The sequence below is a fragment of the Chiloscyllium plagiosum genome, chromosome 21 (assembly GCF_004010195.1).
Source record: "Chiloscyllium plagiosum isolate BGI_BamShark_2017 chromosome 21, ASM401019v2, whole genome shotgun sequence".
In the NCBI taxonomy this organism is placed as follows: Eukaryota; Metazoa; Chordata; class Chondrichthyes; order Orectolobiformes; family Hemiscylliidae; genus Chiloscyllium; species Chiloscyllium plagiosum.
The window spans coordinates 25,181,047-25,200,665 of NC_057730.1; the positions used below are offsets into that span (position 1 = coordinate 25,181,047).

The window sequence follows — 19,619 nt, forward strand, 5'->3', positions numbered from 1 at the left end:
AATGCATAAAAGAGAAGAGCAATCTACCCTCCAATGCAAAGTTTTTGGAGGGACAATAATTGAGTCACATGTGTCCAACACACTTTGCCAAGCTAAAAATTACAGAAGATTTCTTCCGATTAGCTTTGCCAAAGATGTACTTTTTTTTTAACAGATATAAATATGCCATTCATTGTGATCAAACAAAAAAAAACAAAAGGATCAGCTTGGAGTCCTGTTCATGCCCAGTCTTTATTTGAAGCATCATCCCTTTAGATACAGGTCACAGAAAAATTATAATCCCACAAGAAGACCGAATGTTTGTAACTGAGTAGAACAGGTTGATCACACAATGAAACCTTGATTGCAGTTAACAAGGGCACTATGTTTTTCAGATTTGAATCTTATAACATTTTCAGAACCTTACTACAATACCCCAAAGAGCTCTGAAATTAAAGAGGTCAATAGGAAGGTGAATTTGTAAGCTACATACTTGATCCTCAGAGATAGACACAACAGCGAAAGCTGGAAAGTGAATTGCATTAGCTCCATTGTGTTACACTCCTCTGCACTTTAACATACATTTTCATACTATTTAACATGCTGCCTTAACCACAATAATCACAAAAGAGCTATCTGAATGAATTAGACTTTGTGGAAGGCAAAATCAAGAAAAAAAATCACAACGAGGCAATAACATTTCAGTTTCTCCAATTTTGTACCTTAAGCAGAAGTTATTTGTGTGCACAGAGAAAAGGAACATATGTTTTGATAGTACAAAACTCTAAAGTTTCTAGATATGAAGAATGTCTGACATTAACAAATAATTCTATATTCAATACTAGGGATATTACATGATAAATGCAGCTTTGATGTGAAAATCTCAAAAAAAAATTTAAAAGACAGAAAGAAGCATTTATATAGTGCCTTTCACAACCTCTGGGCATCCCAATATGCTTCACAGCATTGAAGTACTTTTCAAGTGTAATTACTGTAGTTAATAGTAAAGGTGTCAGTTGTAAAGTTGTAAAGTGACTATTCAATTTGATTATTTAACTTGTTTACTTTGATAATTCATCAGATATTTATTTTTGCCATTTAAAGTTTAAAATATTATTTTTAACTACATATCAGGTGCTTTTACACCATGGAAATAAACTTCAACTATTGCAGAAAATATAAGAGAATTCAGAGCACTTATCTGCAATTCTGATGAAGTGTTACATCTTGAAATGTCTTCCTTTTTTTTAGATGCCAATTAACTTAATGCACACTTTCATCATTTTTTGTTTTTATTTCAAGTTTACATCTGCTAATATTTTATGAAGAAGCAGAATGCATTATAGAACTTGGGACTGAGTGCAAAGCTTAGAGACATATCCAGTGTTCTACTGAATGCATTATTCATTTATTCACTATTGACATTATGAATGTTATTACATCATATATTGTTAGCCGCTCAGAACAAGTTAATCATTCTCATATCCATGTTTACATGTAACCATTTTTGAATAGTCAGTATTTTGATATAGATCTTCATATCACCATTATAAACACCAGAACACACATAACTACCGAAAGCACTTGTACTAAAAACAACAGGTTTGCAGACAAATAGTTACTTTTGCACATATAATGATGTACACAATTAGGAACAGTAATTAAAAAGCCTTAAAGTAACTTTGGTACCAAAGGACAGTAATCCTGGTTACTCATTTCAAAGTGAGCAGGTATTAGTCCTTCCAATCTTTCTTTATATTGAGCTTCCATTCCCAGTGCAGGTGGTCACTTTTGTCATCATCTGTGATATGGGACTTCATGGTGTACATGCCCCTCACCATCATTCCTTTGGGTGCTTCTTCAACTGGACTTATAAACTCATACTCATCTGCTCTAGGGCCATAGCTGCCAACCATATAGGTGTCCTTACTTGCTGTTTGGAATAAAGAATTAAGACAATTAAAAGATTTAGGAAGTACATCTTGCAACCTCTTAACCAACTCAAACAGTCCCTTAATAACAATCCTATCAGAAAATGCTGCTGTAACTATCTGACTAAAAGCATTTCTGACTATTAATGGTACTGGAAAGGTATAATGAATTATATGGCTGTCTTCAGGGCTTACTCTATTTGTAGATAAAATTTTCAAATAACTGGATGTGAATTACGTCCACTTCACTTGCAGAAGCTGGAATTCTAAGATATGCAAATAAAATCACTACAGAATCATAAGGATTTTTTTGTTGCAGTTAGATTATTGTCCATGAAAAAGGTCATCAATAAGTAAAGATTAAGTGCTTGCTCTTAATATTAATCATTGTTAACGAGAACTACTAATTTGATTCTGGAAGTATCTATCCTGAGATTGTTCACTGAAGGGTCTGAGCTTTTGATGGGAAAAATATGTTGTGCTCATGTTAATCTTATGAAAAGCATGCTAATTACCTCATGTAAAATGAAAATTAGGCATGACAGTGCAATGAACGTTTCAAGAACAATGAAAAACATGAGCTTTTTATTTCTTGCCTGGTAGCAGAAATACTAAGGTACAATTTGAAGCCATAATAGCCTAAATCTCATAACAGAAGAAGTTCCAAGTACAATACATGAATATGTGGCATAGGCAAACTCATCTATCTCCCCTTACGGTGGAACAAAGATATGTATTATGTCATACATTTTAGACTAACAAGTTAAAATATTATACAGGCAGTTCTCCTATAACACACGTTTTGTAAATGCAATTTGGCTGCAATGCGATTTGTGAATTGGGGACTTTTTTTATAAAGCAAACTCTCATTGGTTATTGTGCAATTCCATCCCCAGTTCTACCAGCTAGCTATGATTTATTCTGTTAGCATATCTATTGCAACAGGTTTTCGTCTGCGTGTGTGTATTTTTTTTGCTTCAAAAACACAGAATCTGCTCGCAGAGCTAACAGTTCAATCATTTTGGGGATAATACCACACCACTCTGAAATGCTTATTGGGATCGTGCATGGAGTTGGTGGGGTGGGGATGTGAGGAGCAAAAAGAGAGAGAGATGGGGAGCGAAAGAAGGTGCAAACACACCGGTTCCAGCAGATGTTGGAGAGTAAGCAGGGCCTTTTGTCAAGCAGAGGCTCAGTTGCTGGTTATCTGAAGCTTCAACACATGCTGACTTGACAAGAGAAGCGTGTATGTGTGGAAGGGGGAATGCGTCAAACTAAGGACGCACCACTGGCGACCCTCATCTCTCCCCGTCCCACCCATTCCCAAGTTATGCCTGATCCAAGTTCACCCAGTCTCCGTTTGAAAGGGGGAAAAGGAGAGCATTTAAGAGTCTCAGCCGCTCATTCTCTCTGGAACCTGAAACCCATCAAAACCTTCAACTGCTCAGAGCATCCCAGCGCTTACCCACACCCTCAAAAAGAAACAGAGATTTTACTTGCGCCAAAAGCAAACTTCCTGTTTTTCTTTCTTCCCCTTTGGAAATGCTTTTGGGAATACATTTGTTGGGGCAAAATCCCATTGATTGAATTCTTTACCCACTTTATGAAGTGACTTCTTAGCTGGAAATGAAAATTAGAAGCTGCAATAGCATTTAAGTAGCATTGAATTCGGCAACCTGGTGAACAACTGCAAATTTTAGATGGGGCGTTATTTAATTCAGAAATCCCTTCAAGTGTTAAATATTATTTCATTGAAATATAGGATTCAAAAATTTACTTAGACTGTGCTATCATTTGTGTTAAGCTAACGACTATTTATGTTTCGATTTTTACTGATATTTTTCGGTGGTTCAGCCCGAACCCTGTTTTTCCCATAGACCCCATTATTTTTATTGCACAATTTTCTATAACACAACATCGCATGGGAGTGCAACTATTGCGTTGTAGGAGAACTACCTAGGCACATCATAACATGCAACTCACCCTGCAAACGGCCCTTGCATGTAAAATGGACATACTTTAAGCCTGAAACAATTTCTCTGTTAACCTAAAAAATAAATCAATAAGTCATTTGAATCTTAAGTTTCAACATTATCAATGCATTAAAATTGATTACATTTTACAACAATGTCTTAACTCAATACATTTATACGGTTACATTCATAATATGGCTTCAGTTCAATACCAATGCATCTCATTTCAATTCTCCATAGATTTGCAGCTCCATATGTCACTACTCACATCCTGTGATAAGCTATTTTGCTTCCATTCACTTGGAGTGATTTGGCTCAAAGTCTGCAAGCTCAGTTCAACATGGACACAAATATGTGCCACCCATTCACAAAGGAATTTGCAAAACATTGCTGTAAAATGTTTGGCATGCCAGAGTATCATCCTTAAGTAAAGCATATCTGGTATTGTGGCCTTTGTCAAATAGTTAGTAACATCGCTTTCATGAAACCTAACGTAGAAATTACTATACAGACAGAATTGCTCAAGAAAACTAACATGGACAAACATGCATTAGTACAAACATAAAACAACATAGTGAACCACTAATGGAGAAAAGAATGAATTGATGTATAGGCATATGTATTTGTTAAATGTATCAAATGCAAAAATATACCTTACATAGAGATGTGTTCCTAAGGTTTTATAGAATATATGTACTGTAGAAATAATGTTCTTATACAAAATGTTCAATCTCTGAAGTAATGTCAGAATCATTGACGTGAAATCAGTTTTCAGAAGTAGCACAATAAAGGCAACAATGAATCACTCTGTTTTATGCTATGTAGAAAGACAATTTCAAAGTCATTAATCTTTTGCTGGGATGATCAGTAAGCATCAAGCACATGTGGTGCACAAATAGTTTGATATTCAGCACCAAGTGACACAAAATTGAATTGAATAATAAGGCCATACATAAAATAAAGATCAAATATTCTATTAAAATATCAGGAAACAATATTAAAGCAGTAATGTAACCAATGTTCAAATGACTAGCACAGAGCCATCATTAGATTGCTGTTCTGTAATTGTAATTCTCTACGCAAAGTATGAGAGGAAGGCATTAAATACACTTTAAACATAATGCACAGGATGGCATTAAAACATCTCTTACTTTAAAGTTAATTTTCAATCTGTATTCTGTACCTTCCTTCAACACAAAGGTCTTCTTCTTTAGAGCTGCCAGGTCACCTGCAAAACACATGGTATAACAAACCAGCTCATAATTTAATCCTCTTAATGGGGCAAATACTCAATATGAAACAGGCAATGCAAATTACAAGAAAACAATAATAAACATGGAAAGTGGTCATATAATTGGTTCTTTCTGTTTCTCACCAACCTCCAATAAGGCATTTAGCTTCCATTTACCCAGAATGATGTGGTTGAAATCAGGAGTTTAGTGCACAGGCTAAGTACAAGATGGACTCAAATATGTGCCACACTCCCAAGGACCTGGCAAATGAACTGCAACTTAGATAAGGGAGAGACTGATAAGAAAACAAGGAGGTCTCTTAATAATCTTATTTGTTAGAAAATGCAAACCTGAAAGAGGTAGAAGAGAAAAGGATTGTGGAGTAAGAATGCAAAAAATCATGTATTTAGTGATGGAGGCTAATAAGGTTGTAAAAGGAACAAAGTACGAGTGTTTTATAGTGGGATAACATTGAAAATTTATGCTAAATACTTGGTAGATCTCATTTGGGGCACTGTATACAATTCCGACCATTGTTTAACAGAAAAGGGTACGAGAGGTACTGGAAAGGGTAGGGAAAACAAAATAAAAGAATGCTACCAGAAATATAAGGTTACACCTCTAAGGAAAGGATGTAAAGCCAAATCTGTTGGATAACCTAATACTGGTCTTTAAAATTGTGAAAGAATTTGCCACAGTCCATTAAGCTGGCTGAAAGGGTGGGTTGGGATCATGGTTAAAATGTAAGAAAATTTAAAAAGCAACTTAATACAGCTCAACCTTTAACTTGCAGTTTTAATGGTAATGAGATGTGAGGTGCATAACCAATCGGTTCATGGGAAGACAATTGGGCATTTAAATATTGTAATGAGGCTGCTTAACAGTGTTTCTATTTTTAATTATGTCCCAATCAGATTTCTTGAGTTCTTGGGAAATTTGATTACTAAAATGAGATTAGATTGGCTGTATGTGCCAGACATCTTTGTGGCACTATTTGTGTGCGAGAAGGAGCAGGAATATTTCCATCAGGTGCAACAAGCTACTCAGTAAACATACCTTCAAGATGTGTCTGCCAGCTTAGTCACCCCTGGACTCCAAACCATACTGCCTGCACAAACCCTGGTAATATCAGGCCCCAATCTCTGTCTTGTGATTAGGGCAACTTTCCAGGATCTCTTTCATTCTCCCAATAATTTCTTGTACTCCTCAGCCCCATAAAGCAAGATTCTTTTCCAAAAAGGTTTCCAGCCTTTCATGGGAATCTGACTTAAAGGCACCCTGCAGTTCTCACAAATATGAAATCTATAAGAAAATTATGCTGTTTGAGATTTAAGTAAAATGCAGGGATGAAGAAGATCATATGATCTACTCCAAATTCTATCTGCAACAAGCTTTATGTTATAACAAGTTATGAAAACAAGAAGAATCCAAGTCACGAGACTTGCTGAGAAGGTGCAAGGCATTCACACTTTTGCAAAATGACAAAAGCATCCTTGCTAGCTTTGTTTGGAGACACTTACTTTAAATTATATATTTAATTTTCATCTCAAATAGAGTTGAAGGTCTGAAGGGTAGCTAGTTGACATTTCTACCTGGATGTAAGGCCCATGTGATTCATTTTACAGTGAATTTGAACATTGATAAGATTATAGCTTATAGCAAGCAATGAAATATTGATTAAATAGTTTCCAAAGCTATCATTGAACCACACAAACCCATACGAGTCTGAAATAATCTCAGAGAGATAGCAGGAAATAAAGGCAGTGGGTTTGCATCTGCTGCAGAGAAACTAGTTATTCGGCTGCTCATTTTGAGGAACCTTGGGTGGAGTTTCTGGTGTAACGCTTACAATAAAAGTGAGTTCTGGATTAGAATTTACTGGAGGGGGAAGGAAAGTGGAAACTGATCTATGGAAGCAGAGAATACTTATGGATCAGTTCAGGGAGAACAGAGTGTCCACTTAATGGACAGTGTTTTGAAAATTATTAGTCTCTACAAGGATTCTAACAAATCAAGTGCTGTTTAGCATTCAGGAGACCCATTCTTCATGGTTTTCCTGACCTTACATCATTAGTATGTACGGACTAGGAGTATCAGTAAGATGTTCAGCTCTTCGATGTTGCTCTATGATTCAATTAGATCATGTTGATGAATTCTTTAATATTTATTGAAATCTTCAATCTCTGGTTTCAAAATACTCAGCAACGAAGCTACCATGACCTTCTGTGGTGAACAATTCCAAGAATTCACTACACTCTGAGCCACCCCCATTCCAGTCTTAAATGATTGTCCCATATTCTGAGATCGTGTTTCCTAGTTCTAGACCCCCTGCCCCAAACCTGGAGAAATATCCTAGTTACCTGTACTCTGTCAAGCCCTGTAAAAGAAATTGTGTCACAATGAGATTACCCTTCATTGTTCTAAACCCTAGAGAATACAGGGTCAGTCTCCTTACTCCCTCCTAATAAGGCAATTCTGCTGATGCAGAAATTTAGTGAATCCTCGTTACACTCCTATATGGCAAATATACAGTATCTTTCCTTTGGTAAGGAATCCAAATCTGCACACAATACCCCAGGTTCCACTAAGTCTCTGTGCAATTGCACCAAGACATCCTTACGCCTGTTTGCAAATCGTCCCGTAAAAAGGTTAATGCACTTTGTGCCTTCCAAATTGCTTGATATACCTGGATGTTTATTTTCATTGACTCATGAAAAAGGACACGAAGCCACTTTTGACATCAACACTCCCCAGTCTCTTATCTGTTAAGAAATGCTCTGCAATTATGTTTTCCTACTTTTCCACATTATATTTCCTCACCTATGTTCTTGCCCATTTATTAAGGTTGTCTAAGTCCCATGAAGTCATTTTGCATCACCTAACAACTAATTTTCCCATCTAATTTTGTATCATCAGTTAACCAGAAATATTACATTTGATCCCCTCATTCAAATCATCGATATAGACTATGAACAGCACAGCCCTGTACAGATTACACCTCCCATTTCAAATTCAGGGCAGAGTTTCTACTTTGAAGAAGAGTAAAACAAAAAGCCAATGATATGAGAGAATCACCAAGAATTCAAAGAGGGAATTGAGAAGATACTCTTTGATTGAGAGAGTGGTGAGAATATGGACAGAACTTGAGCTTAGTAATGCAGATGCATTGCAAAACGCATTGCTGGAGAAACTCAACAGATCTGGCAGCATGAGGAAATAAAAGAGAGTTAATATATCCAGTCCAATGAACCTTCTTCAGAACTGAAGATGCAGATGCACTCATTGTAAGGGTAAATATGCATATGAGATAGAAAAAAATGAAGGGTTATACTGTTATAGTTAGATGAGGAAGAATAGGAAGAGGCTCAGATGAAACACCGGAATGGACTGGTTGGGTCAAAAGTCTTGTTTCAGTATGCTCCATGTAATTCTACACAATGTTATTGTTCATCTGTCTATCCAAGACAGACATTGTGTACACCAGTAGCAACATATTATTTTTAAACTACATAACTGCTCAATCGATCAGCTGGGAAGACATTCATCAGCACAATCAGAGACAGAAAACTGCACTGTACCTTACCTTCTAACAGTTTTACATTTTTAACATCCTGGAACTGATAATTAATAATTATTTTAGTTCACATTAATATAAAAGCACAGTAAACTATTCAGAAGTAGAAGTGTAAACATTTTTCAATTAATTTAAAGTTTATTTTCTTTTCACCAAATCAGTAGCCATTTGAAGAAAATGGTAAGATCTGGGTACGATGAGGTTGTGGAACTGGTATAACACAAACTCAGCCTAGAACAGCAGTTTATGAGAATGCTGTATTAACTTACTGTCCATCTGCTGCCAATGTATTTCAAATGAAAATACAAGAAGCAATAGTGTGCTCCCAGCAGAAAAGGCTCACTGTTTGGGAGCACAGGATGTGGCTAATGTTGTGATATTTCCTCAACTAATGCATCCTGTGAGAGTGTATCTTCCTCACTAAAACAGCGAATTACAAAATCATCCCAACTATTTCACGGAAAAGAAGAAAATAAATGGAAAGGCCAATTCCAAAAATACAATTGAGTGAATAAAAAATACACTATGGTATGCAGATTTGACCAACAGTTTTTGGCATGATAAGTATTTATGTAGGAAAATTATATCCCTGTTATATATCCCCAGTTGGGTGCAAACTGATGAATAAAACTATCAGAAGTGAGCTAAAAATCACACAACACCAGGTTATAGTCCAACAGGTTTAATTGGAAGCACACTAGCTTTCGGAGCACCGCTCCTTCATCAGGTGATTATGGGTTGTGCCACAACCACCTGATGAAGGAGCGGTGCCCTGAAAGCTAGTGTTTCCAATTAAACCTGTTGGACTATAATCTAGTGTTGTGTGATTTTTAACTTTGTACACCCCAGTCCAAATCATATCAGAAGTGAAGTTCTCAAATTCAAAACTCTACTTTGTACATTCAGAATAAATTGTGAATTTAAATGCATCTATTTCCACAAACTAATTTGTCATTGCGTTTAAGAATATATAATAAATGTTTGAAGAGTACCTTATTTTCATAATAGTGCCAAAATGTTTGAATATCATGCATCCGAACAGATAGGCACTTAATTTCCCCAACATTGTAGCAATGAAGGGCTTGCAGTAATCCAATGTAAATTTACAACCTGGAGAAAAAGCCTAGTACAGCAGAAATGTCAGAAAGGCTGTAAGTGTTTTAAAACATACACACAGGTATAAAACTGAACTCCACAACTTCTTAGTGTCTGGGGAATTCATAGCACTCTAACTGGCCAAAAGTCACTTTGATTGGTGAAAGATCAAGTTGGGGAAAAGCTACAAATCATAGAGGGTCAAAGAGAATTGAAGGTTCAGATACATTGATTATGAACAGGCACAGAAATCGATCAGAGACCAATGGAATACATACATATATATAGATTCCTTTAAGACACATGAGAAGAGCACTTAGCTAATTGAGCCCATACCAGCTCTCAATAGAAGAAAACAGTCAGTCCCATTTCCCTGCTATGTCCTTGTAACTGTGTAAGTTTATTTGCTTCAAATCCCCATCCAATTTTCTATTGAAATTATTGATTGTCTCTGTTTCCACACCCTTCATGGCAGCACACTTCAGTCATTAGCCTTTCCTAAAGAGATTCTCCTACTTTAACCTCTTTATCTCTTACCCAAAGGTTTAAAACTGTTCTTGCATCAACTGCTTATGGGAACATAAGCTTTTACTGTGTTATCCAAAATTCTCATTATTCTGTACATTTCCATGAAATCTCCTCTCAACTTTCTTTGCACCAAGGAGAACAAGCCCAATTTCTCCAAACTAACCTTGGAGTTAAAATCCCCATGGCTTTGGAACCATTCTGGTAAATCTTTTGCACTCCATCTCAAAAATCCTCACATCATTCTGAAAGTTGAAAGAATACTCCAGTTGTGACCGAACTAGAGCTCTTAAAAACACTCCATTTACCTGCTTTTGGGTTTATTGGCCTGGAGTTGTGCAGGCTCCAAAATGATAGACTCCAGACCTGGACATTCTGCTCCTGTTTCTGGCAGATCCCATATTCACCAGCAGTGACGGATAGGGCAAAGAAAGTTCAGAGGAGGTTTCATGGACACCCCCATGTGGGAAATTCAAAGTTTGCAGGGCCACTTGAACCCAGTGCAGAGTTCAAACAGACCACACTCTTACTGCAGCAAAGGCCTTAGCCCAGAGTAAGGGCAATTCAGATCTTTACAGAAGCTGTACATTTTCATGAATGTAGCTGGTAAATTATTTAAGTGGCTAGCCTGTAAAAAAAATGACAAAGCAATCCTTCCAGCCTCTGTCTGAGTTGAAAAATATGGTTTTTTTAGCTTTTATAGTTGTTGCTTGGTGATATAATCTTAACTGTTATTCTTATAGCATTAGAGCTGCTTGACTGTTTTCCACAGCCTTTCACTTCTACTAGGGAGGGAATAACTACTCGAAGACATTAGTAAAAGATTAGCTGTTTTTGATGTAGGGTAATGAATATAAATGTTTTATTTTATAATGGATTAACTACTTAAAGGGATTTAAATGTATTGTTTGGGCTTACACAAATACGTTTTTTTTAAGCTAGATATTCAGAACTTTATTTATTTTCATCTTAGTATAGATCCTGAGTTCCTGTTAGATACTGGATGAGTTGGCTTGGAAGGTATCAGGGCAAAGGGTGAGGAATGGAGTGCATGAGTTGGCACTGAGTAAACTTAGAGTCATAAGGGGCCATAGGTGAATGAGAGATTATGAGTGGACATCAGTTGACATTAGTGGACAAAGGGAGTGAACAGGTTCGGTGAAGGATTGTGAGAGTCGATGTCCAGACAGCTACAGCTTAGTGTTTAAGAAAATACTGGGAGAAGGTTCCAGAGAACCAAGGCTGGCCTTTTAAGCAATCTGACTTGGTACTCAGCCACCTCAATGGCCACCTCCAAATACCATTGAGGGGTACGGATCCAACTCCATTCCACAATTGCCCCCAGCAAGAATATTGAGAAACATGTTTTTGAGGTATTTGCTCAAAACATGCAGAATATCCAGGCTAGTACCTCTGTGAAGCTCATAATCACAACTACTTTACTAACAACTCTCCTAATATGTCCTTCCATATTCTTAGATTGATGCACCTCCAGATCCCTCTGCCCAAAGCAAATCTCTGAATGGTGCCATTAATTCTTTGTTGCCTTTCCCACAGTTCCTTCTGCCAAAATGCACTGCCTCATATTTCTGTGTATTAAATTCCATTTGCCGCTAATCAGCCCAATACGTTCACACATCTGTGGCTTTTGCAATAAATTTGCATCATTGTTACATTTTGCCATCCCTCCACATTTTTTGAAACATTCTTCTAAATTCTAATATCCAAGTCACTAATATACATCAAAATCATATCAAAATATAAAATATGCTAATGTTCTCTTGGAGAACAAGAAGGTCGACCATCCTCCAATCTGAAAAATGATTATTTTCCATGATCTGCTGTTTCCATCCTTTAACTCAATGTTTTATCTAAACTTTTTCTAAGACACTGACCTTTTTCCATAAGTCACAATTATGTTAACCAGCTTTTACGCTGTACTTTGTCAAATGCTTTCTTAAAATTCATATAAGAAATATCAGCTGCATCATCATTTCATTGTCACTTCATGAAATCAACCTTGTCTTACTTTATCAGCTCAACTTCCTCTGTTACAATAAAAAGCATAATACTGTGGATGCTGGAGATTGGAAGAAAAGAGTGATATGGGTTATGTTGAGATTTGCGGCAGAATTGGATGAGAAGATCCAGCTGGCAAGGTCCATTTTGATGTAGGCAGCATCTTGCTCCATATTTTATGTTTTTCACAGAGGCATGAATTTCTCACTAGGCAGCAGCAAGATGCCAGTTAAGAGTTCATTAACCATCTTGTAGATGGCGCAACTAACCTCATTAATATTCAGCTTTTAATTGCCAAACAAACTCGACATTGAGCAAACTCAACAAAGAATGCTCTGAATGAATTCCATGTTAGACACTGGGTGCCAATGTCTCAGGACATGTTCCAAGGGCACCTGCCATTTGCACCCCTCATCCATAGCCATTGGCATTCGATATATTCCAATCTGTCAGCGTCTTCCTGGTACATACATAAACATACAGGCTGCTTCTGCAGTTCACTGCTGCACCTCAAGATGCACCAGCAACTAAAATTAGGGCATTCTTCTAGAAGGCTGAAACTGAACCACCCTGAGTGGCAATCTTGGACCGAGCTGAAATCGTCTTGTGTCATGCCTGCATTGCTTGTCCTGGAGGAGGAAGAGCCATCCACCAGGACCTCCAGATCTCTAGGCCTGCACAGCAGCAAGCCGATTTCCTGCTGTCTACCTTCTCTGAGCAAATGTCAGAATTTGCCCACCAGTATTACCTGTCTGGGAGCACAGCAAGATTTTAAAAATGGCACGGCACTAGAATTGCTGGTAATTCTGGGAAATTCACTGAGTTATCAGTTATTTTGAGAATGGCATGTGGTAAGATGGGGCTGGAATCAGACATGAGGAGCACCATTAGAGCATGGTCAGTTGTAAATGAGGCAAATGTGTCAGAAACAGTGAAAAAATGCGATCAGCTTCACGGCAGAAAGTCCTCCAAAACCTTAACACAACCGAGGGCTCAGCCCACAAGAGGTAGGATATACCCCATTGACTCTGTTTCTCATATATACAGCTAGATCTGCTAAATATTTCCAGCACTTTGTTTTCACTTCAACGCTTTTCATTTCTTATAGAGTCATAGAGTCATAAAGATGTACAGGTAGACAACCCTTTATCCGAAATCCCAAAATCCAAAAAGCTCTGAAATCCGAAGGTTTTCTCCTGAAGTTTTTTTTCTCATTAACAAGGTAGTTTGGCGTGCAAATAGTTGACCCAACTCCATACCCACTTGATACATGTCACTCAGATGTGATGTGGAGGGGGCGTGGCCCAGCACTGGCAGGCCTCAATTCTGCCTCAGGGCCCCTAGTACTCAGGGAGTCTGCTGTTTGGTAAGATTTTTTTAAAATTTCACTGTCAAACTGTCACTTATTCCAAAATTCAAAAAATTCCAAATTCTAAAAACCAGCTGGTCCTGAACGTTTCGGATAAAGAATTGTGTACCTGTACAACAAGGAAACAGACCCTTCAGTCCAACTCATCCATGTCGACCAGATATTCTAACCTAATCTATTCCCATTTGCCAGCACTTGGCCCATATCCCTCTAAATCTTTCCTCCTCATATACTTATCCAGCGACCTTTCCAATGTGATAATTATACCATCCTCCACCATTTCCTCTGACAGCTAATTCCATACACACTACCCTCTGTGTGAAAAAGATTGCCCTTTAGGTCCTTTTTAAACCTTTCCCATCTCATGCTAAACCTATGCCTCTTAGTTCTGGACTCCCCCACCACAGGGAAAAGATCTTGTCTATTTACCCTATCCATGCTCCTCATGATTTTATAAACCTCTATAAGGTCACCCCTCAGCCTCTGAGCTCCAGGGAAAACAGCCCCAGCCTATTCAGCCTCTCTGTATAGCTCAAATTCTCCAACCCTGGCAACACCCTTGTAAATCTTTACTCATCATATGTGGAGCAATGGTTCATAAAATGTTGTCTTCAAGGGTCATCTAGATGATCCATGGCTCGGTTTACATGTCAGTCACCGACATGGCCTCAGCCACGGCCATATGATATAGAACCTTATCTTCACCACTCAAATGATGCTCCCGAACCAAACAGTCACCGTATCAGTGGAATGAGTTACAATAAATGCAAAACAGGTTTATCAGCAAAGCTTGATATCACAGTAAAAATATACAGCAGTTTGATAGGATTTTCAATACAGCAGGCTGAAAACAAATATGGAACCACTGAAAAGTGAAGCTTGCAATAACACTGAAGCTCTGTTGTTGTAGTTCAGTTCGCCAAGCTGGGAATTTGTGTTGCAGATGTTTCGTCCCCTGTCTAGGTGACATCCTCAGTGCTTGGGAGCCTCACAAACTTTGAACACTGAAGCTCTCCCTGTTGGAGCTACTCATTAATATTTATCAAAAGCAGAACCATTCTTCCCATTGATTCTGATTAAATGTATTGTGGTTGCAAAAGTGGACTGTGTAGGATGTAAAGGTAGACCATAAGATCTTATGTCCCAACTAAGGTGGTCCATGGTCGAAAAGGTTTGAGAATCAATAAACTTGTTGAGTAGAATGCGAAGGGATAGAAACTAAGCCTCAGGTCTACAAAACTCTGATCAGTTCACGTGGGTGTCACTGACAAGGCCTTAATTTATTGTCCACCCCTAACTACAGCATTTCATTGTAGGTCTGGAGCCATATGTAGGACACATCAGCAAGTATGGCAGATTTCCCTCCCTAGAGGACATTATGGCAATCCTGCTGGTTTATTAAAGTCATCATTACAAAGAATAGCTTTATGTTTTAGACAAATTAATTGAATTAAAAATCCATCGTGAGAATTGAAATCATATCCCCAGAGCATTATCCTGGGCCTTTGCATTACTAGTTCAGTCACAATACTACTATACCACCATCTCAGGTATAGTAGCTTTGGAAGGAGTGCAGCATACATTTATTATAATGATAGCTGGACTCCAGGGTTAAAGTATGAAAAGAGATTAAACAAATTAGGTTGGCATTTACCATAGTTTAGGAGGTTAAGAGGTAATTTTAAGTGAAGCTTTCAAGATACTATGTGGAACAGACAGGGTAAATCGAGAGAAACTATAACCACTCATTGGAGAATCAAGGATCTGATTTCATCAACTAAACCTCAAAGCCAGATCTTTTGGGTATAAAAGTTATAAGCACTTATTTTCTTGAAAGGTGGTTGAAGATTGGAACTCTCAACTTCAAAGAGTAATCAATACTTGATAAATTTTTAATCTTCAAACTGAGGTTGATAGATTCTTGTCAGTCAGAGCTATCTAGGAATAAGGGATAAAAAGCAGGAAAATGGAGTTAGATCATATATCAGCCACTGTAGTGATAACACTTTAAAAGGGACCGTGTAAATAAGCAAATAATGAAGACATAGAAAGTACGTTGTTGTCAGTCTAGCTTGCAGCATATTGTGTGGTGAATGTAGTCAAGTAGTCTCTGTGAAGTCCTGTATCAGATCTTCACAATATCTCTTTGTTCAACAACATTCCCCAGGACCTTATCGGTAAGTGTATAAATCATGCTCGGATTTGCCTTTCCAAAACGCAGCACCTCACATTTTTCTAAATTAAACTCCATCTACCTCTTCTCTGCCCATTGGCCCATTTGATCATTATCCCGTTGTAGTCTGAGGTAACCTTCTTCACTGTCCACTACACCTCCTATTTTGGAAATGCAAATCAGGTCCTTTAGGGAGGAAAATCTGCCATACTTAATTGTAATGTCCCGAGGAGTGTTGCTGAACAAAGAGATCTTGGAGTGCAGGTTCATTGTTCCTTAAAAGTGGAGTCACAAGTCAACAGGGTACTGGTGTTTGGTATGCTTGTCTTTATGGGTCAGTGCATTGAGTGTAGGAGTTGGGAGGTCATGTTGCAGCTGTACAGGACATTGGATAGGCTACTGATGGAATGCCACATGCAATTCTGATCTCCCTACAATAGGAAGAATGTTGTGCAACTTGAAAGGGTTCAGAAAGGATTTACAAGGATGTTGCCAGGGTTGGAGGGACTGAGATATAGAGAGAGACTGAATAGATTGGGGCTATTTTCTCTAGAGCGTCAAGGCTGAGTGGTGACCTTATAGAGGTTTGTAAAATCATGAAGGACATGGATAGGGTGAATAGACATGGTCTTTTCCCTGAGGTGAGGGAATCCAGAACTAGAGGGCATAGTTTTAAGATGACAGGGGAAAGATTTAAGAGGGATCTAAGGAGCAATGGTTTCCACACAGAGGATGGTGTGTGTATGGTATGAGCTGCCAGAGGAAATAGTGGAGGCTGGTACAATTACAACATTTAAAAGGCATCTGGATGGGTATATGAATAGGAAGAATTTAGAGGGATATGGGCCAAATGCTGGCAAATGGGATTAATTTTATTTAGGATATCTAGTTGGCATGGACAAATTGGACCAGAGACCTGCTTCTGTGTATAATCTCGATGTCTTTATGACTCTATAACCAAAGTCAATGTCCATTTACCAGTCCAGGTATATGATTGGCAAATTTTTGTGAGTAAACACAAAACCTTAACAAGGCACAATCTCATTGAACAGTAGAACAGGCATGAGGGGTTAAGTGACTTACACCTGCTCTGATGTTAATCTGGTATTTGTTACTTTCATAATTTAAGGTAAACAGAATGTTTGAGTGTAATAATTCTAACTGGAAGGAATGATAAGCATAGATAAATAAATGCATGTTTCTATATCAGGAATGATCTTGTTTCTGAAGTTGTATTAAATTTTGAGAAAAATGAAACCTGCATATAAACAACATTGAACCTGTATAGCAGCCTTCTGAATAGTGTTGTGAGCCATAATTCTACAGCACTGTGATAATCAGTTAATTTATCTTTCCCTCACATACATCTGTATGATATGCGCCATCCCACATCATACTTTGTTATTTCCATGAAACACAGATGTCACATCTATGAATTAGTACTAAACTGTAATGTAGTCTATTTACAAGGACATTTCTTTTCTAGTCCTTTTAAAGCTGGGTAGCACTGTGTCCATCCATTCCCCTATGCTGTTTGCTAACCTCTCACTTCCTCAGTCAGCTATTGATTAGTTCTTAAATAAAAATGAAACATGCTGGAAATACTCAGGAGTGTCTGTGAAGTGTGAAGCCGAGTTAAGGTTTCAGGTCAACTACTTCTAACAAATTAATCAGTCTGAAAAGTTAACTCTGTTTCTCTCTCTCAAACCTGCTGAGCATTTTCACCATTTTTCACTTTTATTTCAGATTTCCAGAAACCATAATATTTTGCATTCATATTAATTTACACTTTAACCTTATAGCCTCTATTGCTGTATGTGCTTTACCCACTCAATCCTGGCCTTCTGCTTTAGACCTCACACCTTCCCAATCCCACCTCTCTCCCAGAACTCTGTGTGGCTTTTGCTAAAGTGCTCTTCAGTCCCTCAGCCCTCCTCTCTCCTGCTTCCCATCAATGAGCTGGAGAGCGTACAAAAAGGAGAACGCACACCTGACAAAAAGGAAGAAACTAGTGGTTTTAAGGCAAGAAAGTAAATAATACCTTAAATAGAAAAGGACAGAGGTAGAAAAAAAAAGCAAAGACATAGGAGTATATTGTTAGAAGGCAGGAGAAGGTGAATGAGCAATTCAAAATGACAGCTGTTGATAAAAATAGACGATGTATCCACCAACTAAACAGATAACAATCATACAAAGAATTTTAAGACCTCAGGTAGCATTAGGTTGAAAATAAATATTTTGTCATTATATAGAGAGATAAAAACACTGCTCTATTTAAGAGACAGTTCAAAGCTTAATCCATTTTAGTACAGAACATTTAATAGAGCTGGCATTACATTCAGTTAAATTTTGACAAAATCCAAAATAAAACCTGACAGCTTAATTTGGCTGAGTTTAACATTGCACAGGATAAATTTTAAAACAGTTTGTATTCAGTTAATAAAACAAAAACAATTATATTGAATCAGTTGGATTTGAGTGCAGGAAGACATGTTTTTATTACTAACAATTGATTCTCTGAACTGTACAGTAAAAGCTTTTCATTTTCAGAGAGATTAAATGCAGGCATGTCCCTTGACAGCAACAACCTCATTTCAGACGATGACATACTTCGTAAAGAGATCACTAAAATGACAAACTATATACCAGGTTCACTAAATGTATAAATAGGAGACACTATATGACACAATGCATTACACGTTTGCTCTTTTTCCTTTGGGACCTAGTTTTAATGTACTGCTGTAAGTCAGTTAGCTGGTCACTTAAAATAAGTAAAAGTGCCCATTCAAAATGTGATTTCTTAACTGAGACAAACATCAGAAAAATAACTTGCTAAATGTACCTCTGTTCAAATAATCATAGCAATTATCAGCAATTATATAAACATGTTGACCTGGAATATCTTGCCAATATATGTTTTAGGGATTTGAATTTAGAGAGTGCGGGCAGGACTCTCCCAGAGGAAATTCATCTGATAATTATTTGGAAATTATAAAATTTACTTGCCATTAGGACTGGGAAATAGGACTGGGATAAGCCATTCAGCCCTTTGAGCCTCATCCCCCATTTGTTGAGATCATGAGTGATCTTATATTTCAATGCCAGTTTCATGCATCATCCCTATGCTCCTTGGTATTTTCAATATGTAGAAAATATATCAACCACAGTCTTGAACGTAGCAATTAATCCTCCATTGTCCTCTGGGACAGAGAACTCCAAAGATTGCCCACCCTCGAACTGAAGATATTCTTCCTCATGTCATTCCAAAATTGCCTGCCCCTTACACTGAAGCTATGTCTCCTGGTTCTAGACCACTTCATCACAATCCCTCCTTTTGTTCACCTCCCTCCAACCCCATCCCCAACACCCATCCCCCAACAACCAGCTCACTCCACAATGCTAATGGAGAAATCATTCCTGCGTCTATCCCATCAATCCCTGTGAGAATTTTCTACTTTTGAATGAGATTACTTCTCCTTCTTCTAACCTGCAGACAACGTAGGCCCAAGTATATTTAATCTTTCCTCAGAGGATGATTTTACCATCCTAGGAATCAATCTGGTGATTCTTCATTGCATTCCCTCAAAAGAATTTACCTTGGCTAAAAAGGCCAAAATTGCACACAATACACTTCTCAAATTGTGGCCTCACTAAGTCTGTATATAAGTGCAGTAGGACATTTTTAGGCTTACACTTTAATCCTCTTTTAATAAAGACCATTATCACATCAGACTATGTGAAAACCTAAA

At 37.7% G+C, this 19,619-nt stretch overlaps 1 protein-coding gene across 1 annotated transcript in view; it reads right to left on the reverse strand.

Moving 5' to 3' along the window:
• Positions 1-212: 212 nt before the first annotated feature.
• The window catches only part of arhgdig (Rho GDP dissociation inhibitor (GDI) gamma), a 59,697-nt gene continuing 40,290 nt past the window's right edge, over positions 213-19,619 (reverse strand). The window contains exons 4-6 of the mRNA XM_043711560.1: positions 5,035-5,111; positions 3,894-3,957; positions 213-1,912 (exon numbers count right to left, since the gene is read on the reverse strand). Coding sequence (XP_043567495.1) covers positions 1,713-1,912; positions 3,894-3,957; positions 5,035-5,111 — 341 coding nt within the window. The 3' untranslated portion in view covers positions 213-1,712. The remainder of the gene's footprint in view (positions 1,913-3,893; positions 3,958-5,034; positions 5,112-19,619) is intronic.